Below are 27366 nucleotides of genomic sequence, written 5' to 3'. Positions count from 1 at the left end.
TTTCTATAGGGTTAAGGTCAGGCGGGTTTGCTGGCCAATTAAGAACATGGTCCTTAAACCAGGTACTGGTACCTTTGGCACTGTGTGCAGGTGCCAAGTCCTGTTGGAAAATGAAATCTGCATCTCCATAAAGTTGGTCAGCAGCAGGAAGCATGAAGTGCTCTAAAACTTCCTGGTAGGCGGCTGCGTTGACCTTGGACCTCAGAAAACACATTGGATCTACACCAGCAGATGACATGGCACCCCAAACCATCACTGACTGTGGAAACTTTACACTGGACTTCAAGCTACGTGGATTCTGTGCGTCTCCTCTGTTCCTCCAAACTCTGGGACATTGATTTCCAAAGGAAATGCAAAATGTACTTTCATCAGAGAACATATCTCAGCAGCAGTCCAGTCCTTTTTGTCTTTAGCCCAGACGAGACGCTTCTGATGCTGTGTCTTGTTCAAGAGTGGCTTGACACAAGGAATGCGACAGCTGAAACCCATGTCTTGCATAGGTCTGTGCGTGGTGGTTTTTGAAGCAGTGACTCCAGCTGCAGTCCGCTGTTTGTGAATCTCCCCCACATTTTTGAATGGGTTTTGTTTTACAATCCTCCAGGGTGTGGTTATCCCTATTGCTTGTACACTTTTCCTTCCCTTCGCCTCTGTATTAATGTGCTTGGACACAGAGCTCTGTGAACAGCCAGCCTCTTTAGCTATGACCTTTTGTGTCTTGCCCTCCTTGTGCAAGGTGTCAATGGTTGTCTTTTGGACAGCTGTCAAGTCAGCAGTCTTCCCCATGATTGTGTTGCCTACAGAACTAGACTGAGAGACCATTTAAAGGCCTGTGCAGGTGTTTTGTGTTAATTAGCTGATTAGAGTGTGGTACCAGGTGTCTTCAATATTGAACCTTTTCACAATATTCAAATTTTCTGAGATACTGAATTTGGGTTTTTCATTAGTTGTCAGTTATAATCATCAAAATTAAAAGAAGTAAACACTTGAAATATATCCGTCTGTGTGGAATGAATGTATACATTATACAAATTTCACTTTTTGAATGGAATTACTGAAATAAATCAACTTTTTGATGATATTAAAATTTTATGACCAGCACCTGTACTTATATTGTTACATTAAAGCTGGGAAATATTGGCTTGGTTGAGGTTTGTGTTTATGATCATTAGTGTAGTTGCTTAACACTATTGATTAACACAATGCGTTAATTAACACTATTGATGTCTTAAACACTATTGATTGCACATTGTTAGCATTTCATGTAAACTGGATGAATGTACTCCACTCCCCTTTGTCTGATAATAAGTCAGTGGTTTTGGGTGTAACTAAATCTCCACCTTCAGCCTATATTTGGTATCTGGCTGTGCAAATAAGTGTAGATAAACAACATTTATCACTCATTTATGAACGCAAAAAATATTGCAAAACATTTTCTATTGACTTCAGTTATTTGTAATTGTTCCTTTCAGAAAAATGTGTGCATTCATGAGCTATGTATATGTTTATGTATATTGTAAGAAATCTTGTTAATTTGAAAGGTTGAACACAGAAGTACCATTTCTTACCAAGCTCAACAGCTTTAGTTATAAAAAATTTTTTTGTTGTTTTCCCACTTAAACCAGAGTAGAAATTGTAGTAGCAGGATGTTGTTTTAATTTTTCTCTCTGCTTTCTGGTCTGTTGGTCTGAAAAATTTTAATACCGGCAAGCTCAAATTAGATGGGTTTTTGCACTATGCCATTGACTAAAATGTGAAGGATGAAATTGCTTAGATGAAATAATTAGGGAACTTTTGCAAAAGATACAAATCAATGCATTCTGCAATATTTTTATTGGGGAATAAACAATCTTATTATTGCACTCAGTCTCTGTCTTCTTTTGCCAGTCATGGACGAGGCTCTGTGAGAAGATTGGTATTTTCTAAACTGCCAGGATGTTATGTGGTCACACTGAGATCTGTGGGCCAGGCTGTTGGGTGTCCTCTGAGAACAGAGACCAGTGAAGCCAAGTCCCTAGAAATTCCTAAGGGAATGTTCCCCAGGGGCCACGAGAGGGGCCTCAGTGGACCAAATGGGTCCAACGGCATAGAGGCACCTCCAAGTCCTCACAAGTGGTCTAAGAAGAGGGAGCGGGAGGGTAATAAGAGGACTCAGAGCCCCAAGGTGGGCCGCAGCCTGCGAAGGAAGCTCCAGAAATTGCTAAAGGGCCCGGCAGTGTCAGGGGACCCCTCCATCCCTCTGCCACGGGATAAGCGGTCTCCTGAGGAGGTGGAACCAGATTCTTTGTTCTGTGGTCTGAAGACAGACCCCTCCGCTGGGTTTCATACAATAGTCTCTTCTCTGCCCAATGGCCGCAGTTACAGAGGGAACGTGGCTCAGGATATGGAGCTAAACAAAGAGGCCTTCCCCCACACCCCCTGCACTGTACCCTCAACCAGCCTCCCCACCTCTCCTTCTGGGGAGAACAGCAGCTCCGAATGTCAGGACGGGATCGGCGTTGTGGGGGACATGGAAAGGCCCTCTCCTAGCGACGAGGAGGAAGACGAAGAGGGAGGAAAAGGCTCCAGTGATCTAGTCGAGCACATCTTGACTGAGCTGAGAGGGATCAACAAGATCCAGGAGGAGATCTCAGACCTGCGGCAGTACCTGACCTCTGTGAGAGGCTCTGTGGACGAGGTCTCCTGCTGTGTGGACGCTGTGCTGAATGAGATAGGGGAGCTCTATTCCTCTGGAGCCCCAGCGCCCGGATCCCAAACTCCGACTCCTCAGAGGCTGAGCATCAGACGCGCTAGCCTGGGCCGACAGAACGCTGTCACCGCACTCCACCGGAGGGCCACCAGTCCTCTACTGGACTGCCGGCCGGGGTCGTGGGACAACAATCCCCTGATGAGCATGATGACTCCATGTCAGGGATCACCACAGAGATTGAGGGAAAGGTCAGCTCCCTGCCAACTGAACCTGCCAGACCAAGAGAACTCAGACCACAGTTCAGACGTTACCTGTTCAGGCCGAGAATCCGGGCAAGCCGGCCTCGCCTCCCTGGAGCGGCGCTACGGTCGTGACTGCCCCAGTACCAGCTCCGTGTCCTCTAGCCGCAGTTCCAACCCTATGGACCGGGGCGCCAGGTACCGCTCCGATGAGGCCGGGCTGTGGCAGAGCGCCTGGGCCTCGGGGGGTATGCAGCACAGTGAGAGCGGAGAGGGGGGCTGGAGCGGCGACAACGGCTGGAGCGAAGAGGATGTCTGCTCCTGTCTAAACAGCGGGGAGGAGCTGGAGGACCACTGTAAAGGGCCAAGTGGCTGGGAGAGATACACCAGGGAGACCAGCAGCACCCCGGGTCAGTCCTCTCACAGCAGCTCAGAGCACCTGTCTCTGTTGTTCGGCCGTAGTTACAACCCCCCCTCCGGTTCCTCCAGTGCGGGGGACTGGCGCACTTACAGGCAGCAGAGCGTGAACGGACAGCGGGAGTGTGACTGTTCAGCCAACTGCCCGTACTCCCGAAGCTCTGGCTACCACACCATGGACGTCTACGGCGACGACCTGGGGAGCTACGGGCCGTCCAGGAGCGCGAGTCGCTCCACTGTGCTGCTCACGGACGGTGATGATGGCTACCTGGAGCCGCGCTCCTCCTGTGACCGCTATCCGTTCTCTGCTGACCCTGTGGACTTGGGCTCCACTGAGAGGCTGGAGGGGGAGTGGCCAGAACCGTTTGCCCCAGGAGACGACATTGGAGGGTGGAGGTCCGGGGAACTGCCTTGTCCTGAGCCTGAGAACACACAGCCCCTCAACATGGGATTTGATGTGAAGAGCATTGGAAAGGCTGTGCTCACTTTCAGGTCCGCTCTGAAAGGGGCTCTGAGGAAGCTAGATGGTTCTAGCCCAGAGCACGGCAAGGGGGACAGTGAGTCTGAAGCAGCTCCTTCTCCTGTCAGTCCATGTTCCCATGAGCCCTCTGAAGGTGACCTCCCTCTGCCAGACATAGAGTGGGAGGTCGCACAACCAGCTGATCACAGCTCAGGATCTCCACAGGAAGAGTACAGTGAGGCCTCAGTCTATGTGGACTGCAGCCCAGCCCAAGAGAACCTTCCTTACACCATACATGCATCCCCTAATGACAGGACTCACTCCCCTTGCACTCCTACGGAGTATCACTCCATGGAGCATTCAGAGAGCCGAGGGGAGTGTCAGACCGATGGAGAGCTGTCCATCACAGAGCTGACTCCAGACCGTTGCCCTCCAGGAGGGTCAGGACGGATCCCAGCGGAGTCCACCCACATTCCAGAGAGGTTAAGTCCAATAGAAGTGGACCATAATGTCGGGGATCAGGACGAGTTTAGTGAACAGAACATTGTTAACCCTAAGGAACGCCTTGCTAACCTGCAGCGTATCCTGAAAGAAAAGAGACAGAGACGCAAACTTTCCAAAGCTTCCCAAGGATCCCAGTCCACTTTCTCTGAGGAGTTTAATCCAGGTAGATTTCCTTTTATTGGTGCTATAGTATATACAAGCCTCCTTATTGCTTTTGTTCTGCACCTGAACTTTGACTAAGTTACCAGATTTCTTTTTTTTATATACCAATCGATGTAGCATCACAAAATATGATTTGTCCTGAATCCTGAAATGTCACATAACTGCTAGTGCAGTTGGACTTTTCATGATGATCTTAGCTTTTTGTGTCCTTGAATCCTAATGTTGTCTTTTTTCACAAATGTCATTCCTTTCAGATGGCAGCAGAGATGATGACCAGGTTACTCTCATGAATTTCAAATGAGCTCCCTTTTCTGTTGTTTTGTTGTTTCCATTAGAAAATATATATTTTATTGTTTTGCACCACTGTTTAATTTGCCATCGGGTGTTTTTATATCATGAAAAAGCATGGGCCTCTTCTGTTTTTGTCATTTCTTCAACCAAGTTGTGTGCTTCTGTGCTTCTGATAAATCATTTATTGTTGGCTTTATGTTTTGATTGTTTTTGATCGAATTCAAAGTACCTAATATTTCTGTGCTTATAAATCTGAATAGGTTAAAATATAGAAGTTTTTGACACCATCTGGTCAAAAGAGAACATTGCTGTGAAGCTGTTTTGGAGAAGCCATATTCTCAGCACCAGTGTTAACCCACCACAGATCCTGCCTGGTTTCCTCACAATGGTTTCCTGACTTGTCAGAACCTCATATTAAGGAGGGAGGAGGGCCCTTGAGCAATCCAGCATCCCAACTGCTGCTCTGTTTTCTGAGAGGAGGACGCGAACAGGCAGTGATGAAACACTTTACCTCGGAGGATTTGAGATGAAATACATCTGCAGTTGTTTTTTCAAGTCATTGTAATATTCCAGAAGGGTTCTCTGCGTTACACCCCCCCCCCCCCCCACACACTTCCTGATATCTTCCCGGTACTTTGAGCATGTGCGCATGAAAAATAAGTTGTGCCTTGTTTTAGCTACGTTCGTTCATAATAGTGATGTGTCGAACAGCAAACAGGTCATTTCTTTACCCATCTTCCCATGTCTCATTTGACATGCACCTCCCTCCTGCTATTCATGTATTTCTTTGTCTGCAATGATTGGCTTTTCAGTTTAGCAGCGATCATTACATTTGATGTGTAGATAAGGAGAGGATGACATTTTATATCAACACATTACTTTAACTGTTGGTGTGAATATACTGTACTTTGCCCTGCATGCGCCATCGTAGAGGTGAAACTCAATCAGCTGGGTCTTGTCATTCTCTCATTCTTGTGTTGCATTATGTACCATTTTACATGATGTCTATTGCTCTGGGCTAGTAACTTGAATTGAAAAACAACAACGGAGTGTTAATTCCTGCAGGGGGGAGATGATGGGCCAAACTCCAGACAGGCTTGGATCAAACCAGGGTATGATGACAACCAAATCATTTCTGTTCATTTCAATTTGGCATGCGTTTTTCTATACTGCAAAAGCTGTTTAATATGTCTCTGTTTTCTGTTTGATTTTAAATGTATTGTTCTGTTCTGTGTTCCTCAGTGGTGGAAGTGGTTTGTTTGGGATTGACAGCATGCCAGACCTTCGAAAGAGAAAGCCTATACCCCTGGTCAGCGACGTGGTGAGTGTTGAAGCCCGTCTTTCTCAGCACTTAGTCAGTGTCTGTCCAGTCTTTCTGTGTCTGTCTGTCAGTACTTTGGTTTTTCTATCATGTAATACCTGCATCTTGATAATTACGGATCCAGTTAATAAGTTAATTGTTTTTTGAAGGTTTATCTGGTATGAAAAAGTGATAATATGAGGAATCACCAAGATATCACCAAATGGGACAAATGTGAAACCAGTCTTATAATCTCTCTCTCCCTCCTCTCTTAAACCCTTAATTACCTTCCACAACTCTCTTGAATGCAATCATTCTCCTTGGTCAGGCTATGGTAAGTGGAAAGAACCCAAATGCCCCTCCCCTTTATAGTCTGAAAAAGGTAATACTGTATATCAAGTAGGACAAATTGCCCTGCTTATTCAAGAACATTATACAATATGCAGTTGTTCTGCAAAGAATGTGCACCGATGTGCATCAAGATTTCTATAGTGCAAATAAGTAACCATGTGTTACAATGCAACTACACTTGTTCCTACTTGATATAATAACTTCAAATAAAGAGAGAACCATTTCTCTACTCTTACTTTACCACATTCCTGGGTTAAGTTTTGGTTTCTTTGACTGGCCAGTGATGGTCCAGTTCCTCCCATGTTGTCACTTCTCAAACAACCTGTACTGTAACAACCCTTATATTAGTTATTTCATTAATCTGGTTTGGGGTGTTAAACGTCTATGGGCCTCGGGTTACTTGGCTAGTGAACTCACTGGGTAAAGGTCCTTCCAATACTGCTACACTTCCAATAAACAACTACTCTTTGTGATCCCGGTTTGGGGTTAGTTGTGGGCTGGTTGGTGTGGTAACATCGCAACTTGCAATATTTTCCCCTGTCCTCCACTGTATAGTCCCTGGTCCAAGCAAGGAAGGCTGGAATCACCTCTTCAATGGCCGCACGATCCTCCGTCAAAGACGAGGAGCTGGTGAGTGCATTATGGGATAGATATTGGCTACTCTGCTCAAGTCACTGGAGAGGACACCCGTCAGTATTCTTCCTGTCTCCACTCCCTCTATAGAAAAACCATGTGTATAAGAAGACCCTCCAGGCTCTGATCTACCCCATCTCCTGCACCACGCCCCATAACTTTGAGGTGTGGACGGCCACCACGCCCACCTACTGTTATGAATGTGAGGGCCTGCTGTGGGGCATAGCTCGCCAGGGCATGAGGTGTTCCGAGTGTGGGGTCAAGTGTCATGAGAAGTGCCAGGAGCTGCTGAATGCTGACTGCCTGCAGCGTGAGTATAACACAGCGGAAGCTGGACAAAGAGCTTGCATGTTTAAGATCCCTTTGCGATGAGCTGCATTGCTGACCATGGCTGCCTAATGCATTCAGAGGGCGGTCACATGAATGACGGTGCATGACCGGCTATTTATATTGGGTTTTTACTTTAATTTCTCGGAAGAAATTGACACTTTTCCCCCGTTTGGTCTATATGGAGTTTGTCTCAAACGTTCCTGTTTAATGACTTTTACCTCATCACCATCCAAGAAAACGGGTCCATTTAATGTAAATTGGATGATTTGTGTTCTACTTTGCCTATGATTGATGTTGCATTAATGATATACTTCCGCATGCATTCATTCATTTTAATCTCTCGAACTGGAAAATAAATGCATTCAACCACTGGACAGATATTAAACGTATTTTGCAATTTATGTCAAAACCTTCACATAAGGTGCCAAAATGAAACGATGTATCCATTTTCTGTGTGTGCTTTCTGATTTTCATTTTCAGGCGCTGCTGAGAAGAGTTCCAAGCATGGAGCTGAGGATCGTACCCAGAACATCATCATGGCCATGAAAGACCGTATGAAGATCAGGGAGAGGAACAAGCCGGAGATCTTCGATGTGATACGGGATGTGTTTGTCGTCAGCAAAGTGGTCCATGCCCAGCAGATGAAGACCATCAAACAGAGCGTGCTGGACGGAACCTCCAAGTGGTCTGCAAAGATCACCATCACAGGTGCCAACGGTCTTGTCACCCATTGCTGTTCTACTATAGTTGCTCTGTTTCTCCAAGTTGACTTTTTCCAGGTCCCTCTGGTGATGTCTAATGGTCCTTTGTCTCTGTTGTCCTGTCTGTCCGCCTGTGGCATTTTGTCTGACTCCTGGCCTGCTTTCTTGCTGTTCGTCGGTCTCCAGTGCTGTGTGCCCAGGGCCTGCAGGCCAAAGATAAGACAGGTTCCAGTGACCCCTATGTCACGGTCCAGGTAGGAAAGACCAGGAAGAGGACCAAGACCATCTACGGCAACCTTAACCCTGTCTGGGAGGAGAAGTTCCACTTGTGAGTCTGACCTGGCTCTGAATGTGTTGGGCAGTTCAATCAATCAAATTTATTTATAAAGCCCTTTTTACAACAGCAGTTGTCACAAAGTGCTTTTGCAGAGACAGTTGTATTGGCTTGTAGGACTGGGAGATCTAGTGTATAAAAAGGCTGAAACTTTTGACAGCGGCAGACAGTCATGTATGCAGAGTAGCGGTGCACCTGGCTAATGTTTCCACAACGTCTTAAATGACAACGGGTTATCTTACTTTAGTTCCCTTATCTACAGTGATTTTCACAACTAAAAGCTTGGGAGCGATTTCCTCCCCTAGTTTTGTTAGTGCATTAACAACATAGCGTGATTCGCTCTGAGAATGTGGTCTCGATTGAATTCCATTTGCCACAGGCGAGAATGTATTCCATACCTAAAACAGGAAATGACCAGGAGGCACTCAATATTATGGGTTGTTTTACTTCCAGCATACTATTCATATTAGGGGAGACCGGCTACCCCGGGGATATAGGTTACTGAATATCACCTATCTAGGTTACAGTGGAACATCCATTATCTCCTATGTGCATAATTTTAAAGACCGTCATTACGTGTGGTTTTGTTTAGGCCTTTTAATTAATTTCACATTTGGCAATATGTGGACCAATGTAGACCAAATTAATAAAAAAGAACTAAGTAAACTCTAACTGAAATCTGTTTGTCTTCACATTGACACCACCCAATTTCTCCCTCAGTGAGTGTCATAACTCCTCCGACCGTATCAAAGTACGTGTATGGGATGAGGATGATGACATCAAGTCCCGGGTGAAGCAGCGCTTGAAAAGAGAGTCCGATGACTTCCTGGGTCAAAGTATCATCGAGGTCCGCACACTCAGTGGAGAGATGGATGTCTGGTACAACCTGGGTATGTCTACTTTCTTCTGCATACTGTAGGGTCCCTGGAATTTTCCCTGTTTTGTCCCAAAATCCCTGTATTCCTGGAATGAGAAGAGAAACTTGAAATGCACAGGAGAAAAGGACCTGCATTCATGAACAAAAATGAACGGATAAAAATATTTTGGCTGTTAAGAGTGGGTTGACCTATTGAAATACGTCAATATTGTTTGATAATAATGTTGTAGTTAAATGACATGAACTTTTCCAATCAGTGATATCGGGAGAGTTCCCAAAATGTTTGTTTTGACTTATTCCATCAGACCTTTAAAATTCCCAGGTGTCTGCATTCGTCTGCAGGGGGATGCTCTCTATATGGGCATCAGATCCCTTTATTTACTTTTGATTCTTCATCGGGAGTGGTATGATAATAATTGTGGCGTGGACACATCAACAATTGCTGAATCAGCATTGCACCAACGCCCCAAATGGATAAAGTCGGTAGCTTCCAGAACCTTCCAGGTCAATCTTTTTACAACAGCAGTTGTCACAACATGCTTTACAGAGACACCCGGCCTTAAACCCCAAGGAGCAAACAACAGCAGTGTTGGATTTCAGGTAGAGCTAGCAGTGTCAGTTCCTCCCCATGCACACCAGCATCCCATGTGGACCTTATCATGGGAGGTATAAAGGCTATTGGAGATCTAGAAGAAAATGAGTAGCTTGCCATATCAGTTTTTAAAAGCAGCTCTCATTTTTGAAAAGGCTGGAGACCTCTATTCTAGCGTATGTGTTTTTATGTTATGGTTAAGATGAGTCACAGGACCTAGAAGGGCCGCATCATAGCAGACCATTACACCTCATAACAGCCCTGGGTAATAGTAGTTGCGGGGTGAGGAGATTCTTCTTTTTAATAAACTGTTCATGTCGTCTCTGGAGAGAAGCCATGATTGAACTGTCCATAACAGCCAGGCTGACTCAGAGCAGGTGGGAATTGTCCAGTGTACAGGACAGTCTCTGATCTTTACAGCCAGTGTGTGCAGCGGTCCTTCCTGTATGTGGTCTGGCATTGCGACCCTCTCATATTCACAGCCTTTCCTCAGTTCCTACATGTCACAGTGCCCCTCGATAATTGTGTCCGCGAGGCTCGGTTTTACTGCAGCGCCGTGGGTCTTGATCGAAATCAAGTGCTCTTACAGTTTGCGACTCAAACATTTCAGATGATCAAAAGGAGGCAAGTTGTGTTTGTTTTGTTCCTGCATCTTTTATCCTGGATTCCTCATTTCCTCTGATATATACTTTAATCCCCATCCTGCTCTTCTAACTCAAGCCAAAGGCGTATTTTGGAAATTTCCACATCATCCACACAAACCCCCTTCATTTCCATTTTGCATTATGCTTGATCATTAATATATTCTATAAGGCGGCTTAAATCAACACATTAAACTAACAGACATTTTGTTGCAGCACATTGCTTTGTCTTTATGGAATGTCTGTCCAACCGATGACAACCAACCGTGTTTGTTAATGATAGATGGAAGGCCAAAGAAGTCTGAAGATATGTTATATTAGCATAGTTTAGCTTGCTTAGCATTGTAGCATAAATAGTGAAGGTAGCATAGCATCGTAGCTTCCTTCCTCCCCTCATGTCACTTTCTGCGTTTAAAATCTCAGCACTCTTTTTGTCCAGCCTGTGTTGTGCTTGTACCTCATTACCCATGTTTCCCTTGGCCAGCAGGTCCATTTTTCATGCCCAATTACCCAGGCTAGGAATGGCCCTCCTAGCTCCTACTTGCCCTGGATGAAAACATTGGCTTTCCCTGCCATGTTTTTACTTTCCCTTGGGCTTAATCTCACTCGTGCTCGCTCATCATGTCTATAGAAAATGCTCCTCTCTCCTTTTCTTGTCTACGTCGCTTATTTTATTATTCTGTATTCTCACTTGGCTAGGGAGTCTGTAGTCTCCAGTTCTAAACCCTTTTTTTCCCCCTGTTAATATAATGTTTCTAATATCAAATGGATAGAGACAGTGGGGAAAGAGAGGGTCGAGTTTTTGATGAAGAAGCACTAGCCTGGATATTAATCTATGCTGTAGTAGTATAGTACATGTGCTCAAGACTCAGCCTTGGACCACTCTTCTAAGTCAGTTGTTTCATAGCATTTCTATGTTCCTTTTTCGGTGATAATGTTTGTCATTGACTTCCTGCCCCGTCAGTTACCAGTAGGTCATTGTGTTCGTTCACATAGTCCTGGGATTTCAGTGTGCAGTTCTGAAGATGTAAGCCTCTGCTTTACTTAATCCTCATTTTGACATCACTACGCTAACATGACTTAGTGAATCAGATCTGTCTCGGACACGCCACGGTGGAGAAGATAACAGAAATCCCTTGTCAACCCTCAATCTCTCAGCCTCCCTTCCCTCCCCCTCCCACCCTGTTAGGGAAGAGATCCTCCTTGATTACTATGTAGCATGCTCCGGTTGAGAATCGACCGGTCCAGCGACACATGCATATTACCCTAATAATGTGGCTGTCAGGGAAATGGACAGGGTGAGCAGCTGAACACAGCACTTCCAGAACAAGGCCGTAAGAAGTGTCCTCGACCGGTAGGAACAGATCCATGCAACCCCGAGGCATTGTCCTCTGTACAAACTGCGGCGCTAGTCCTTTCCATATAGCACACCTGGAATGACGCGGTAGCAGGTCCACACATTCATTCATAGTAACAGTCTGCAGATGGCGTTCATGTGACCTGGTTTAATGTGACTGGTTGACATTGAGCTAATTGATCCGTTGGGTGTCTCTGTTGTTGCAGAGAAGCGGACCGACAAGTCGGCCGTGTCGGGTGCCATCCGTCTCCACATTAGTGTGGAGATCAAGGGAGAGGAGAAGGTGGCCCCCTACCACGTCCAGTACACCTGCCTGCACGAGGTGCGACATTCCGTACGGCTTCACGTTCACTTTGACTGATCCCAGGTCAGCCCTCTGTCCCTGACACTGTGGTTGTCTACCATCCAGAACCTGTTCCACCACTCGACGGACGTTCTGGGCCAGGGGGTAGTGAGGATCCCGGAGGCCAAGGGAGACGACGCCTGGAAGGTGTACTTTGACGAAGTGGCCCAGGAGATAGTGGATGAGTTTGCCATGCGCTACGGGATCGAGTCCATTTACCAGGCCATGACGTGAGTCTGAGGAAAGGGACAGTTTGCATTCTCTTTCCTTTTTCTTGTTCTCGCTCGCTCTGTCCTCTCTCGTGCTGCCTCACTCACTCTCCCTTTCTCTCTGTTCTCTCTTATCTCTCACTTTTGCGCTGTGAGGGAGAGTGTCCTTCTGCTGCCGTCCTTCCACTCTCTCTAGTATGAAATTGCCGTTTGATGCTGCTGTCATTCCCTTGTGGCCTCCAAATGAAGGAAAGTCAATTATAAATTGTCTGGGATGGGATCTGTCTTCAAGAGGTACCATTCTCCAAAACAGATGCCTGTTAACCGGCTCCATCACTCACGCAAACCACTCTCTGATAGCCATCCCTCAGCCAGAATGGGGCAGGGGCCTGATGGGAGAAATCAGACATAGCCTCCGGCCATTGGGTGAAAATCTGACCCCTCAGAGGGGTTTCCAGCTAGCTAAACATATGACTGCTTCTCAGACATCCACTGCTACTCTAGATAAAGATTTGTGCGTGCTGTGGATTAAAACAAATAACAATACTTGTTCTTCATATTTTAATCTGAATGTTACATTTGCTCATTCTGGTATATTAACAAGTGATATAGTAAATGCATTAAATAGCAGGTCCAACCAATTGTCTCGTTGGACCGCTGTCTCTGAGCCCTCCCTGACACTGCCCTCTCCTGGTGTGTTTAGGCACTTCGCCTGCCTGTCCTCAAAGTACATGTGCCCTGGTGTTCCCGCGGTGATGAGCACCCTGCTGGCCAACATCAACGCCTTCTATGCCCACACCACCGCCTCCACGAACGTCTCCGCCTCCGACCGCTTCGCCGCCTCCAACTTTGGGGTTTGTATGGCCCCACACCCCTTTCCCTCCCTGCTCTAACAACACCTAATAACATCGACCTTGTCATATATCACATGTTGCCTTTTTCTGAATGATTCTCCCTCATCTTCCCAACAGAAAGAGCGCTTTGTCAAGCTCTTGGATCAACTCCACAATTCCTTGCGCATAGACCTTTCCACATACAGGGTAAGTTGAGAATATTAAACTTGAACCACTTGGATGATTCCAAATGCGCCTTTCCATGAACTCTGTTTTCCTAAAGGATGTTCCCCTTGTTCTTCTCCATCAGAACAACTTTCCTGGTAGCAGTAAGGACCGTCTTCAGGACCTGAAGTCCACAGTGGACCTGCTGACCAGCATCACCTTCTTTAGAATGAAGGTATGCCAAAGGTTGAGCTGCAAAGACTCTGTGCCCCCCACAAAGACTCTGTGCCCCCCACAAAGACTCTGTGCCCTCCACAAAGACTCTGTGCCCTCCACAAAGACTCTGTGCCCTCCACAAAGACTCTGTGCCCTCCACAAAGACTCTGTGCCCTCCACAAAGACTCTGCGCCCAACACAAAGACTCTGCGCCCAACACAAAGACTCTGCGCCCAACACAAAGACCCTGCGCCCAACACAAAGACCCTGCGCCCAACACAAAGACTCTGCGCCCAACACAAAGACTCTGCGCCCAACACAAAGACTCTGCGCCCAACACAAAGACTCTGCGCCCAACACAAAGACTCATATTCTCTCTGCAAACACTGCATTCTTTATGTATTTTCTGTCTTTTTTGTCTGTATCTCTTGCTCACATTCTCCCTCTGGTGTCCAGGTCCAGGAACTGCAGAGTCCCCCCAGAGCCAGTCAGGTGGTAAGAGACTGTGTCAAGGCTTGTCTCAACTCCACATATGATTACATCTTCAACAACTGTCAGGAGCTCTACAGCCGCCAGTACCAGCTGGCGAATGCAGTGAGTCACTCTGTCTGTCTCAGTTCTGCTTTCTTCTTTTGGATGTCATTTTTATGTCATTTTTAATAGATTTAATGCAGATTATTGGTAAGTAAATTAAGTTGTTTTATTCCAGCTGGAAGTCCAACAAAAGGGAGTCAAAACAATTAGTCAGTGAAAATGTCCCTTTTTCATAAGCTGTTGCCATAAAAGTGGTTAGTACGTTCAAGCAGTAAGCACAGTGGGTCAGAAACTTTCTGGACAGGTTGGAACCCATGAAAACAAAGGCTCTGAGGGGTGGCCAGTTCACCTTAATGGATGGGATTATGGATGTGTTCTGATCCAGAACAAGCTGTGGTGGTCTTGACTGGTTTTGTTGATTTTTGTCCAGCACAAAGATGATCTTCCCCTGGAAGAGCAGGGCCCTAGCATCAAGAACCTGGACTTCTGGCCCAAACTCATCACCCTCATTGTCTCCATCATAGAAGAGGATAGAAACTCTTACACACCTGTCCTTAACCAGTTAGTATACACACACACACACGTGTGCGCATACATACATACATACATACATACATACATACATACATACATACATACATACATACATACATACATACATATACAGTCACGGCCAAAGGGTGTGCAACCAAATATTAAGTTAAGGGTGCCAAGAATTTCGTCCAGCCCATTTTTGGAGTTTTGTGTGCAATTATGTCCAATTAGCTTTTTTTCCTTTTTTTATTTTTTTTGAATAACCATGTTTATAGCAAAACATGTGTTAATGCAATACTTTTCTGTGAGTAAAACTAGATTTTCTGGAATTATTTCAGGGGTGCCAACACTTTTGGCCATGACTGTACATACACACACACACACACACACAATTTTTTTTGGAAGTCATGTGTGTTATGATAATCGTCTCCTTGTCTTCTCCAGGTTTCCTCAGGAGCTGAATGTGGGCAAGGTGTGTGCTGAGGTCATGTGGACGCTGTTTGCCCAGGACATGAAGTATGCAATGGAGGGTGAGTCGCCTGACAGGAGCTCAGCAGAAATGTTCCCACCTGAGTCAAGATCTAGTTCCATATTTAGACCGTATTCCTTGATTCATTGGCTCTGCCTGGCCTCTCACCTGGGAGTCTTTATTAGGTGGAGAGACTGAGGCCAATGGGACACCTGTGTACTATACTGTAGCCACTAAGCAACTGTACCGATGAAATAAGATCTCAGTGTCTGTCACCTGCACCTCCCAATCTGTGGCTGTCTCAGCCTTTTCCACCCAGTCGTAATCAGTAATGGATAATGTTCACCTTTACCAGTGGCTTTAGGGTAGGGCTGACTATATTAAAACAGTAGCATTCCTTAATACATGCAAAACATCTTCTTATTATGCTGTGCTATGACCTAGTTTTCTTTTAGCCGTGTTAGTGTTGAATATAATTTTAATCCTGCTCCATTTTGTAAATCTGACCAAAGAAAATGTCAGTAGACTGAATTAAGAAATTCATTAATATTTGGCAACCCATTTGTATTCATGAGTTCATGGCTGTTCTTCATTTTATCCTCCATAACTTTTCACTTCATTTCTTTGAACTTCTGTTGTGCCTTTTCTTCTTGTTCATTTCATTTCTTGCGGCCTGTGGTCATTCTGTTTATGTGATAATTCTGTCATTTAGCGAACACTAATCCAGACTGACTTTCAGTTAGTGTTTGCATATTCTCAGTAGAAGTACATTCTACTAAATTGATTAGGGTAAGCCTACCTATTTAGCAAACCAATCTCAGTTTAGATATTTCTGATATACTGCATCATCTTTTCAAACTAATGGATGTTCTGCTACTTCCCATATGATGAGCTGGATGCACTTAACTTGATCATGGCAAATCTTATTGCTATAAAATAAAATGTTACATAGATAAGTATATAAATTGGTAGAGACATTAAACATGATCATTTATTTTTCTTATTGTTATAGGCCAATCTGTGCTGGAATGGTGACAGTATAAATAGTATACATAGCATGTTATTTCATGACAATAGAAGGCATGTCTGTGGAGTTTTCTTTAATAAAATTTTGTGTTGGGGAGAGTATCAACCCCACACAGTCACTCCCATTGTTTAGTTCTCCTGTTTGAATTCAAAGTCCCTATTATACAAACAGAGTTAGAGCTGTGTTTCCTGCAGTGCAGGCAATGCAGTGCAGTGCAGTGCAGGCAATGCAGTGCAGTGCAGGCAATGCAGTGCAGTGCAGGCAATGCAGTGCAGTGCAGGCAATGCAGTGCAGTGCAGGCAATGCAGTGCAGTGCAGGCAATGCAGTGCAGTGCAGGCAATGCAGTGCAGGCAATGCAGTGCAGTGCAGGCAATGCAGTGCAGTGCAGGCAGTGCAGTGCAGGCAATGCAGTGCAGTGCAGGCAATGCAGTGCACATACAACAGAGATGTAGAAATGCAATCCTGTCGAGAAGGCAGTTGTTTTTTTCCCCACTGTGGTCAAAGTTTCGGACTATATTTTATATATTCATTGTCTTCTCTGAGTCCTTTGCCGAGGCAAGATAATAAGGATTAGAAAAAATATATTCCATGGGAGGATGAAGGAGATCCATGAGGCAACATACAAAAGCCCTGTGCAGTGCAGGCAATGCAATGCAGTGCAGGCAATGCAAAGCAGTGCAGGCAGTGCAGTGCAATGCAGTGCAGTGCAGGCAGTGCAATGCAGTGTAGTGCAGGCAGTGCAATGCAGTGTAGTGCAGGCAGTGCAATGCAGTGTAGTGCAGGCAGTGCAATGCAGTGCAGGCAGTGCAATGCAGTGCAGTGCAGGCAGTGCAATGCAGTGGAGTGCAGGCAGTGCAATGCAATGCAGTGCAGGCTTTATCTCAGTGTTGGTGTGGTTTAACCATTTCAGGTCCTTTTTGATGTGCAAGAAACGTTATGCTTTTGAGCTTCTCTACAGTGACCCCTGTCGATTGGGGGGGGGGGGGCATTCTGTAAATATTTTTTGAGCTTGAGCAAGAAATTCTTTACCTGTTAAAAGTGGACCTCTTAAAATGTTTTATCCTGTTACTGTGTGTTTATGTCTCCACAGAGCATGAGAAACACAAACTGTGTAAAAGTGCTGACTACATGAACCTGCATTTCAAGGTCAAGTGGCTGTACAACGAGTATGTGAAGGACCTGCCAAACCTGAAAGGGGTTGTCCCAGACTACCCATCGTGAGTTACCTTATTGGTAAACTGAACAGAAATGTGTATGGAAATAAGGTCACTCTGTTTCACCACTTCACCCTGTTTATTGTGCAGGTGGTTCCTACAGTTTGTGCTGCAGTGGTTGGATGAGAATGAGGAAGTCTCCATGGAGTTCATGCATGGAGCTCTAGAGAGAGACAAGAAAGATGGAGTAAGTAACTGGAAGTTATTTCACTACAACCAGTGAACTAAAATTACCCAAGGTCTCATGGATTAAAATTAAAGCTCTGCCACATTTTCCATATACACAAGAGGGTTATTTCGCTCAAATATGTCCCATTTATTGATAACTACATGGTTAATAGGGAATAACATACAAATAGACAGAGGGAACTCTAGGTTTAATAGGGAATAACATACAAATAGCCAGAAGCAACTACATGGTTAATAGGGTATAACATATAAATAGCCAGAAGCAACTACATGGTTAATAGGGAATAACATATAAATTGACATGGGTAACTAGTAGTTGTTAACAATGTTGTTAGTGTCCCTCAGTCGATTTGTGTTATTCAGTATTAACCATGTTATTACCTGTGTCTCTATGATTTATTCACTTTTGACCATGTAGTCACCTATGTGTCTTTATGATTTATTAACTAGTTACCATGTAGTCACCTATGTATCTTTATGATTTATTAACTAGTTACCATGTAGTCACCTATGTGTCTTTATGATTTATTAACTAGTTACCATGTAGTCACCTATGTGTCTTTATGATTTATTAACTAGTTACCATGTAGTCACCTATGTGTCTTCTTTCCTCAGTTCCAACAGACTTCTGAGCATGCGCTCTTCTCTTGCTCAGTGGTGGATGTCTTTACCCAACTGAACCAGAGCTTTGAGATCATCAAGAAACTGGACTGTCCAGACCCCAAGGTTATGGCCCACTACAGCCGAAGATTTGCCAAGGTAACCGTCCCCTCCTAATCTTACTAATCTCTCTACCTGATCTATATGTACTGTAGACCTGGAGAATGTCTGGAGGGACAGATTGACCTCTTATATCTCCAACCTTCCTGAGATTCCTATTAGAGAGCCTTGTCCTGAGTTGTGTTTGGCTAGTATTTAGGTCTTAAGTGTGTTTAGAACAATGGAAGGACAGGTTTGTTCTTTGCTATCAGTGATCTATGATCATAACTGCCCAGGGCAGTTTCTTCTTCAGAAAAAAGCCAACTTCTGCCCTTTACAGAAATCCTTACAATTGCTTTTCTTGTTTTAAAGTGCTATCCCCTTATTGCACACATTAGCCCCAGAAAGACACATTCCAATAGAAACTGCCTGAGGATTGTCTAGGGGGAATTTTGTCTTAAAGAATGGGTTATGTTCTCATTAAATAGAAATACCTAATGGGGCTGGTCTAGTCTGGCACAGCTCAGAGACTGTGGTTATCACAAAGAAATATTTAAGGACTGCTTTCATGCTTTGAGAGTCATTTTGCGACTCTTTTCATCAGTAGTTCACATGCTCCCCCTTCACCCAAAGGAACACACTGGCTTTAAGCCAGTGTTAAAAACCATGTCCTATTCAGAGAAAAGGATGGGCACACTTGACAGGAATTGTGTGGTTGTGATGAGATATATTTGCCATAACACTGAAACCTCCAACATGTTTAGTTTGACCTTAATGATGTCTCTCTACCCATAGACCATTGCCAAAGTTCTCCTGAAATACAGTGCCATTCTGACCAAGAGCTTTCCTTCATACTCTGACAAAGAAAAGATTGTAAGTATGCCTTTTGAAATGTATTGTTAGATTCTGTCCACTTTTGAACAGACTCATGGACAGTTCCTGGCAGGGGGTATGGACAGGATACGCGGGGACCATCACATGTCCTATCTATTTTCCTTAGTTGTCAGTCAGCACATCCATGCGTTGTCTTAAGCTTTTCATGCCCACAATCTCACCGTATCCCTGGCGTTTTTAATGGTAGTTTAAACCTCTAAATGATGTGTATCTTATTATATTTCTGTCCCTGTTGTAGCCCTGCGTGCTGATGAACAATGTGCAGCAGTTGCGTATCCAGCTGGAGAAGATGTTTGAGTCCATGGGTGCAAAGCAGGTAAGCAGCCAATGTACAGGGAGGGGTCATGGGAGCTTGTTTGACAGCTGGGTCAGATGGTGTGGAGAGTCTACGTCATCACTGTGCTACAAACAGTCAGGGAATTCCTGGAGAAGACTACAGGTGCAGAGTGTCTCAGTTGACATTGGAGTCGCCAGGTTTGGATTTATAAGAGCGAATGTGTTACTCTGGCATCACCTCTAGAAAAGGTCAAATTTAGAGATGGCAGAGAAAGCCCATGTCATGGTCATTCGCCTGATTGTATGTGATAATTACCTCTCTCACAATGCGTTTACAATGTTAATATGCACCACAATGTCTTTCTATGATTATACGTTAAACAACAGCTTGTGTAATGGTTGTATAAACTGTGTCCCAGTAACAATTACCAAGATTAGCAAACATATGGTCATGAACAATGTCAGCTTCATGCCTGACATAATCTGCATGGTCGATGTTTTTCAGTTTATCATCCCAGCTTCTGTTCCAAGACATAGAAATGGATTGCTTTTGTGGGTGATTTGGGAGCTTCACAAACAAGACTATAAACATGGAAATTGTTTTTCTGTACCAGATTGCAAAAGCGGAAGCAATGGTAGGGAGAGCTTCTGCATTAGAGTAGAAATGGTGTGTTCTACTGTAGTACAGTTGGTGTGATCCTCTAGCTGGAACAGAGCATTAGATCAGTAGCATATCTAAGGCAGTGCTTTTTGTGTAGGCCAGAGTGCAATATTAGCATATTCCCCTGGTTATGTTATTTCCCTAGATACCATACTGTGCACTTTACAAAATATATGTTCACAGTCTGCTTCATTCTTAAACCCTGTCCTATTCTTATTGAGTAATCGCTGTATTACTATTTGGTTTGGGTGTCAGGTAGTGTTTTATAGTTGATCCAAGTAATCACTTAGTTTTGGCCTGGATGCACTGCACTTCACAATATGTTTCCTTTGCCGCGGAAGATTGATGAGCAGGTGGATGATGAGGAAAATGAGGAAGAGCAGGTGGGTGTGTGGTTGACACTTACCATAGTGGTATTTGTTGAGATCCTATTGCGTATTCATTATTCTGACTTGCCTCCTTCACCAGCAGGTGATAACAGAGGATGACAAGGGAAATACACTGGTGGGTAAATTATATAACTAAATAACTGAATATATAAAAGGTAGAAAAGAGTTCCCAGTCTGTAGAGCTTTAGGAATCCTCCTAATAACGCCCTAAAAACCTAGGAATCTAACATGATAGATTCCTGTGGCCAATTAGAGGAATAGATAGATTTCCTGTTGATGAATGGCACGGCTTGTGGTTGGTTTTTATACGGAAGAAAATCATTCTTACGTTTTAACATTCTAATGAATGAATAGAATTCCTTGAACTTCTAAAAAAAAAATTTGTTTAGGGGTGGGTAGACACATCTTATATGAGTCTGAGCTTGATGTGCGCCTTGTGAGGAGTTGAACTTGAAAGGTGGTCTTGTCCACAATTCTATAGAGAAGCAAACCTTAACTATATGTATTATGTCTTTATTTTACTTAACTGTAAAACAGTCGTAGACCGTAGAGTGGCAAAATCTATTCTACATGGCTATCTTTGAAAGCTTATAAACTGGTATTTACAATTATCAGTCAGACCTTCAAACTGTGGTACAGATTTTTTCAATTATCAGGAATGAAATCCATTTGGCCATCCCCTCTTGTTCCCCCCAGGACAACATGGGCAAACTGATAGCATGGCAGCAGGTGGGTGTAAGACGAGGCCATTAGATATGTACATGTGTCAACATTCTGCACATGGATGGATATATATATATATATATCACACACACACACAATGTAGTTTTCTATTTCCAACCTCTAATAGAAAATGGGCTATGATTCCTTCTACGTAAGTACGTTATATTGTCGTCTCTGATACTGCACTGCCAGTGGTTGAGTTATTTCAGAGTCTGCCTCTGACTGGAGGTCCCCTGAATATTTTGTGTTGTCTCACTCCAACTCTTCAGGAAAGTGAGGAAGAGGTGGTTGAGATGGAGGAGCAGGTTGAGGTTTGTTGTTGGTGTAGTGTCACTGATACGGTCATGGTCATTCTCCCATTCACTGCCCCTCTCTCTCCACTCATCTGGTACTGGTCCACATTCACTAGTCATGGTTCTGTCTCGTAGTGAAACCTGACGCTGTCATGGATTCCCTGGTGGGTGATCGTTTTCACTGGTCATCTGTTTGGTGCAACTCTCTCCTCCCCTAGATTTACATGACCATGGTGCTGTTGTGCTACATGTTCTCGAAATCCAGTTGTCACTCTCCATTACAAATACACATCTTCCCACTATCACATTTAATTCAAGTGCAATTGAGTTTTTCTTTTCTTTTTTGCTTTCAATAGACTGACAAAGAAAAGGTTGGTTCAATATAAACACATTTGCCATACACACAGACTGGACTCATACAGTATGGAATCATTCAGAATGGACTCATACAATATGGAATCATTCAGACTGGACTCATACAGTATGGAATCATTCAGACTGGACTCATACAGTATGGAATCATTCAGACTGGACTCATACAGTATGGAATCATTCAGACTGGACTCATACAGTATGGAATCATTCAGACTGGACTCATACAGTAAGGAATCATTCAGACTGGACTCATACAGTATGGAATCATTCAGACTGGACTCATACAGTAAGGAATCATTCAGACTGGACTTACTCTTTCCATCCGATTTAAAGTTATTGCAACACAGCAGTGATTTTAAAGGTTATTTTTTCTTTCCCTTTTTTCAAAGATGGATGCACTAACAGAGGATAAGGTGCGTTTGATATTCTGTCTTTCTGGCCTCAGTTATATAATGGAGAGGTAGTTATGAGACTTTCTCCCTGGGTTATTTAGTGGCGGGGTAGTTATGAGACTTTCTCCCTGGGTTATTTAGTGGAGGGGTAGTTATGAGACTTTCTCCCTGGGTTATTTAGTGGAGGGGTAGTTATGAGACTTTCTCCCTGGGTTATTTAGTGGAGGGGTAGTTATGAGACTTTCTCCCTGGGTTATTTAGTGGAGGGGTAGTTATGAGACTTTCTCCCTGGGTTATTTAGTGGAGGGGTAGTTATGAGACTTTCTCCCTGGGTTATTTAGTGGAGGGGTAGTTATGAGACTTTCTCCCTGGGTTATTTAGTGGAGGGGTAGTTATGAGACTTTCTCCCTGGGTTATTTAGTGGAGGGGTAGTTATGAGACTTTCTCCCTGGGTTATTTAGTGGAGGGGTAGTTATGAGACTTTCTCCCTGGGTTATTTAGTGGAGGGGTAGTTATGAGACTTTCTCCCTGGGTTATTTAGTGGAGGGGTAGGTATGAGACTTTGTAAGATGGTCCACTCAATATCATTTGCTTTTATGGCACCAATGTTTATTTTCCATATACTGCTAGCAATTTGGTTGTTTTTTACCCTATATTATCTCTTGATAAGAGACAGCAATAAATGCTGTCTTATCTTCTTTTTCCAACTGCCCTCTGCTAGCCTGAGAAGAAAGAACAGGAGAAGCAGGTGGGTGTAGTAGGTGTGAGGTCCTCTGAGTTACTATCCCCACTGACATCAACGTGCTTCATTCTCATTCGCTAACTCATTAGTACAGACACGTACCCGATGCCATGATGAACATACCCCATCTTTCCCATTGGCTCCTGTAAGCTCTGCTCGTAGCTACTGGGGCAGAGCTCCTTCACTAGTATCTCCTACAGCTGTTTTGTACTTTGGTCTAGAGGCACGATGCCTAGTCACTGGCAGGCCATTTAGCATCCAGCCCATTGGAGCATTAGCTTAATGGACCACGTCATGTTGTCATCTGTTCGGCTGGTGTAGCTGTAGGCCTCTATAAGGTGGTTTCCGCAAGACCAATGCTGTGGTTCTGATGAGGACACATTTGTGACCCCTGGTTGTCTACAGTTCTTTGTACATCTGAGTCTGTATCATGAATATTAAACATAACATTTCTTCAATCTTCTTTCTTTTAAGGTGGCAAAATGGTGGGTTAGTCCTGCAAGAGTGTGTTTTGTTTTTTAATAGAAAGAGTGAATAATTAGAAAAATATTTTGGAGTAGCAGTTTTTCTTGTGAGTGTAGGGATGTTTATTACTTAAAACATTTCCTATTTTCATTCTGACTCAGGACATTTCTGAGTGGGCGTTGCCCTTTCTTGCTGTGTTTGTTTATCTCATGAACAAAATCGCTGCTGGTGGACAGCTGTGTGATCTGTACTTTGGTTCCTCTTTTTTTAGGTGTGTATTACCCGAAGCAAAGGGATAACTAGAATGATGATCTCCCCTTAAATGTGCCCAAGGTAACCCAGACTCTGTGTTCTTTTGTCTACCCGTCTCTTGTGGGTCTGTTTGCAGTTGGACCCAGATGCCAGTGACATCCTGAATGAGCTTCAGGTCAAGTTAAACAATGTTCTGGATGAGCTGAGTACCACGTTTGGGAACAGGTAGACCTACGTACACACAAGACATTTTTTGTTGTTGTTAACTCCTCTGAGATTATCGCTGCATTTATATATATCTTCAAATTACAATTACAAAGAGCTTTCTTTTCACTTTTTAAAGAAAAAACGCTTGATTTTTGTCATGTCAGATTTTTTTCAGCCTCATGATGGCCAGCTTGACTATCATTTACACAAAACCTAGAATCTAAACTAGCCAACTGTCTGAATTGTTTGAGTACCCTAAAATGGTGGGCTTTTTACGAAACCTGCTGAAACATGTACAAGATCCTTCCGATACGGATGGAAATGCCTTCAAATAATTCTAGCCAATTAATTCCAGGACATGCTAAAATATATTCATTGATTAATAATTGTATTGTATTGAGATTTTTTTTTATAGATCCCATCTGAATTATCCGCTGGGATACCTGCTCTGACCCCTAACCCCTGTGGCTCAAATTCTGTAGTTTCCAGGCACGAATTGATGAATGTATGAGGCAGATGGCCTCTCTGCTGTACCAGATCAAGGGCCCCGTCAACGCCAATAGCCGCAACATGGTGGAGGCCGACTCCGACAACATGCTGCGGCCCCTCATGGACTTTCTGGATTCAAAGTGAGTGCGTCGCTCCTGCTTCCCTATCGGCTGCTATTTTGGCGGCGGCCATTTTGTGGCCTTCTCTCTGACATCAAAGGTGTTAGTGTCAGTATGTTAGGCCTCGAAGCATTACATGTTGTCCTTTTAAGTCGCTGTTTAAAGGTTGTTGGGTGTTTTGGCTCTCATTGAACGCCCTCTTGCAGGTTGACGCTGTTTGCCACGGCGTGCGAGAAGACCGTTCTGAAACGCGTTCTGAAGGAACTGTGGAGGATTGTGATGAGCAGCCTGGAGAAGACCATTGTCCTTCCCCAAGGAAATGACACCTTTGTAAGCTCCCTTACAACCTTTACCTTTTCCAAATAACATGTTTCCTGGGATGTAACGAATTCAGCCAATAGGTGGACATGGGTAGCCTGCAATACATCACGGATCAAACTTGCTCAGTGGACGCAGGGGGGTTTGGTGCAGGGACTGACGTGTTATCTGCATTGGGTTAGCTGCTCTGGGGCAGGTCAGGTAATGTCATTTTGACCTGTTGGGAAGCATGGTAGTAATGGGGACAGGAATTAATTGGGGAAAAAAACATCCACTGGAATAATGAAGAATCTGGGGTGATAATTACAATCAAGCATAGTAACACAACATCTGCTGCGATGACTGCTGCAGAAAATCTGGGACGTCTGTCTGTTCTCCTCCATTCAGTTGCAAATATGAAAATGCAATAATGAAATATGGTCACCAAACCCATGACACAAATGGAATTATTCGTTGAGATAGACCTGTTCATTCTTGCTGTTGGACCTGCTCATCTAAAAAAGATGAAATAAACGTTAGAATGGGCAAACAGTTTTCCTTTCCGAATTAGCGAAGGTGTTTGAGACGGAGACGGAGAAAGCACATAAGCTATATGTGCTTTCTCCGCACATATTGACTATCTAAAAAGTGTTATCAAAATGATTTTGTGTACACATTACGTTGGCTATGAAAAAATTCCTAGACAGAGGACATCGATTAGAGGCTGGTCATGTTGCCGCACACATCCCTCCAGGCCACAACCATCCCTTGGCTTATCCGGCCGTGCATGTCAATGTAAACTGAAATGTCATGTAAACTGAGATGTCATGTAAATGTCATGTAAACTGAAATGTTTTGTAAAATAAGGCACATTTAGTCATTTGCTTTGTATATCATAATTGGAAAAAGCCCCTAGGAATTGGGCCTAACGATTGTGCTGTGCTCTGTTGCATACTAACTTAATGTTTGTGTTCCTCTATGCAGGGGGCTCAGATTCTGTCTGCAGCCAAAGAACTGGGGCAGCTCTCCAAGCTCAAGGATCACATGGCAGGAGAGGCCAAAAGCCTGACGCCAAAACAGTGTGCTGTCATGGATATAGCACTGGACACTATCAAGGTGTGTCATTTTTGGAGTTTTTAGCCAAACATGGATGTATTGAAATGACTACTTTGATGCAGAGGAGACTTTGTTTTTGAGTCCACATTTATCACAGTAGTGAAACAATCCTCCAATCTCATAAATCATTATTCAAACCATATCAGTCTAGTTAGCTCTTTTAATCTCTCTCTCATTATTTGCAGTAAACAAATCCTCTCAAATTCTCTGCTCTGCAGCAATATTTCCATGCTGGAGGGAACGGTCTGAAGAAGGCATTCCTTGAGAAGAGTCCAGAGTTGTCGTCTCTACGCCACGCTCTGTCCCTCTACACACAGACCACAGACACACTCATCAAGACCTTTGTCACAACACAACATGCACAAGGTAACACACTGGAGTGCCTCTTTCAAGATCTGATCTGGTTGTAACTTTCTCCTACATAATGAGGTTTAATCTGGATTTGACTTTCTCCTGCGTAATTAGGATTTATCTGGATGTGACTTTCTCCTGCGTAATTAGGCTTTATCTGGATGTGACTTTCTCCTGCGTAATTAGGCTTTATCTGGATGTGACTTTCTCCTGCGTAATTAGGCTTTATCTGGATGTGACTTTCTCCTGCGTAATTAGGATTTATCTGGATGTGCCTGGTCTGAGAGTGCTGACTGTAGTTGCCTAACAACATGACTCTGCCATTTGACGCACCGTTTGCTGTTTGTCTTCTCTCTTGGTGTCTCCTATGCTGCCTCCTCACCAGTGCACAATGGGAAGGGTATTAGGTTAACCCCCAATGAAAGAATCCAGCCCTCCAGGGGTAGGTTGTGCCAGCAATGGGTAGCATGTGCCAACCCCCCCCCACCCCCCATCTCCAACCATTTTCTCTGTTTGCCCTAAACACCAACCCTGACTCCTCCTGGTTGTTGGACCCTCCCCAAGCTCTTTCCTCTTCCTCCTCCCCTCCTCCCTCAAGGATACTACTCCTGCCAATCACTGACCACTGTTAAACCATCATGTCTTGTGTCTGTGTTATACCAGGCTCTGGCGTGGACAAGCCAGTGGGTGACATATCCATCCAGATAGACCTCTTCACCCACCCGGGTACTGGAGAGCACAAGGTCACTGTCAAAGGTCTGTATTGGGATTAGGAAGCAGTGAAGGGAGAACAACTCAGCTCAAACCCGTTATCGGTCTCTCCCCAACCTAACAAGTCATCTCCTCCCTCTTATCAGTGATGGGAGCTAATGATCTGAAGTGGCAGACCTCTGGGATGTTCAGGCCCTTTGTGGAGGTCACCATGATTGGGCCACACCTCAGCGATAAGAAACGCAAGTTCCAAACCAAGTCCAAGAACAACAACTGGGCACCCAAGTTCAACGAGACCTTCCACTT

The 27366-nt window shown here is 44.3% G+C and overlaps 1 protein-coding gene across 6 annotated transcripts in view; it reads left to right on the top strand.

Moving 5' to 3' along the window:
• The window catches only part of unc13bb (unc-13 homolog Bb (C. elegans)), an 80085-nt gene that overhangs the window by 50283 nt on the left and 2436 nt on the right, over positions 1 to 27366 (top strand). Inside the window, exons 11-47 of one of the 6 annotated variants that reach the window (XM_034296867.1) lie at positions 5825 to 5871; positions 6002 to 6080; positions 6388 to 6393; positions 6966 to 7040; positions 7134 to 7353; positions 7854 to 8081; positions 8261 to 8402; positions 9129 to 9298; positions 12082 to 12197; positions 12285 to 12448; positions 13131 to 13281; positions 13399 to 13467; positions 13571 to 13660; positions 14098 to 14235; positions 14606 to 14736; positions 15154 to 15239; positions 17297 to 17423; positions 17511 to 17607; positions 18225 to 18368; positions 19104 to 19181; positions 19441 to 19518; positions 20093 to 20113; positions 20481 to 20522; positions 20608 to 20643; positions 21225 to 21257; positions 21521 to 21562; positions 21901 to 21915; positions 22309 to 22332; positions 23033 to 23059; positions 23907 to 23995; positions 24460 to 24606; positions 24792 to 24915; positions 25867 to 25998; positions 26217 to 26364; positions 26735 to 26791; positions 27013 to 27105; positions 27207 to 27366. In XM_034296867.1, coding sequence (XP_034152758.1) covers positions 5825 to 5871; positions 6002 to 6080; positions 6388 to 6393; positions 6966 to 7040; positions 7134 to 7353; positions 7854 to 8081; positions 8261 to 8402; positions 9129 to 9298; positions 12082 to 12197; positions 12285 to 12448; positions 13131 to 13281; positions 13399 to 13467; positions 13571 to 13660; positions 14098 to 14235; positions 14606 to 14736; positions 15154 to 15239; positions 17297 to 17423; positions 17511 to 17607; positions 18225 to 18368; positions 19104 to 19181; positions 19441 to 19518; positions 20093 to 20113; positions 20481 to 20522; positions 20608 to 20643; positions 21225 to 21257; positions 21521 to 21562; positions 21901 to 21915; positions 22309 to 22332; positions 23033 to 23059; positions 23907 to 23995; positions 24460 to 24606; positions 24792 to 24915; positions 25867 to 25998; positions 26217 to 26364; positions 26735 to 26791; positions 27013 to 27105; positions 27207 to 27366 — 3626 coding nt within the window. Of the gene's footprint in view, positions 1 to 1884; positions 4470 to 4722; positions 4746 to 5824; positions 5872 to 6001; positions 6081 to 6387; positions 6394 to 6965; positions 7041 to 7133; positions 7354 to 7853; positions 8082 to 8260; positions 8403 to 9128; positions 9299 to 12081; positions 12198 to 12284; positions 12449 to 13130; positions 13282 to 13398; positions 13468 to 13570; positions 13661 to 14097; positions 14236 to 14605; positions 14737 to 15153; positions 15240 to 17296; positions 17424 to 17510; positions 17608 to 18224; positions 18369 to 19103; positions 19182 to 19440; positions 19519 to 20092; positions 20114 to 20480; positions 20523 to 20607; positions 20644 to 21224; positions 21258 to 21520; positions 21563 to 21900; positions 21916 to 22308; positions 22333 to 23032; positions 23060 to 23906; positions 23996 to 24459; positions 24607 to 24791; positions 24916 to 25866; positions 25999 to 26216; positions 26365 to 26734; positions 26792 to 27012; positions 27106 to 27206 lie in introns of all 6 variants that reach the window. The other 5 variants (XM_034296868.1, XM_034296863.1, XM_034296864.1 and 2 more) reach the window with 5 other exon arrangements.

Source organism: Esox lucius, chromosome 14, assembly GCF_011004845.1.
Source record: "Esox lucius isolate fEsoLuc1 chromosome 14, fEsoLuc1.pri, whole genome shotgun sequence".
NCBI classification, from domain to species: Eukaryota; Metazoa; Chordata; class Actinopteri; order Esociformes; family Esocidae; genus Esox; species Esox lucius.
This window is presented reverse-complemented; position numbering and strand designations above follow the sequence as displayed.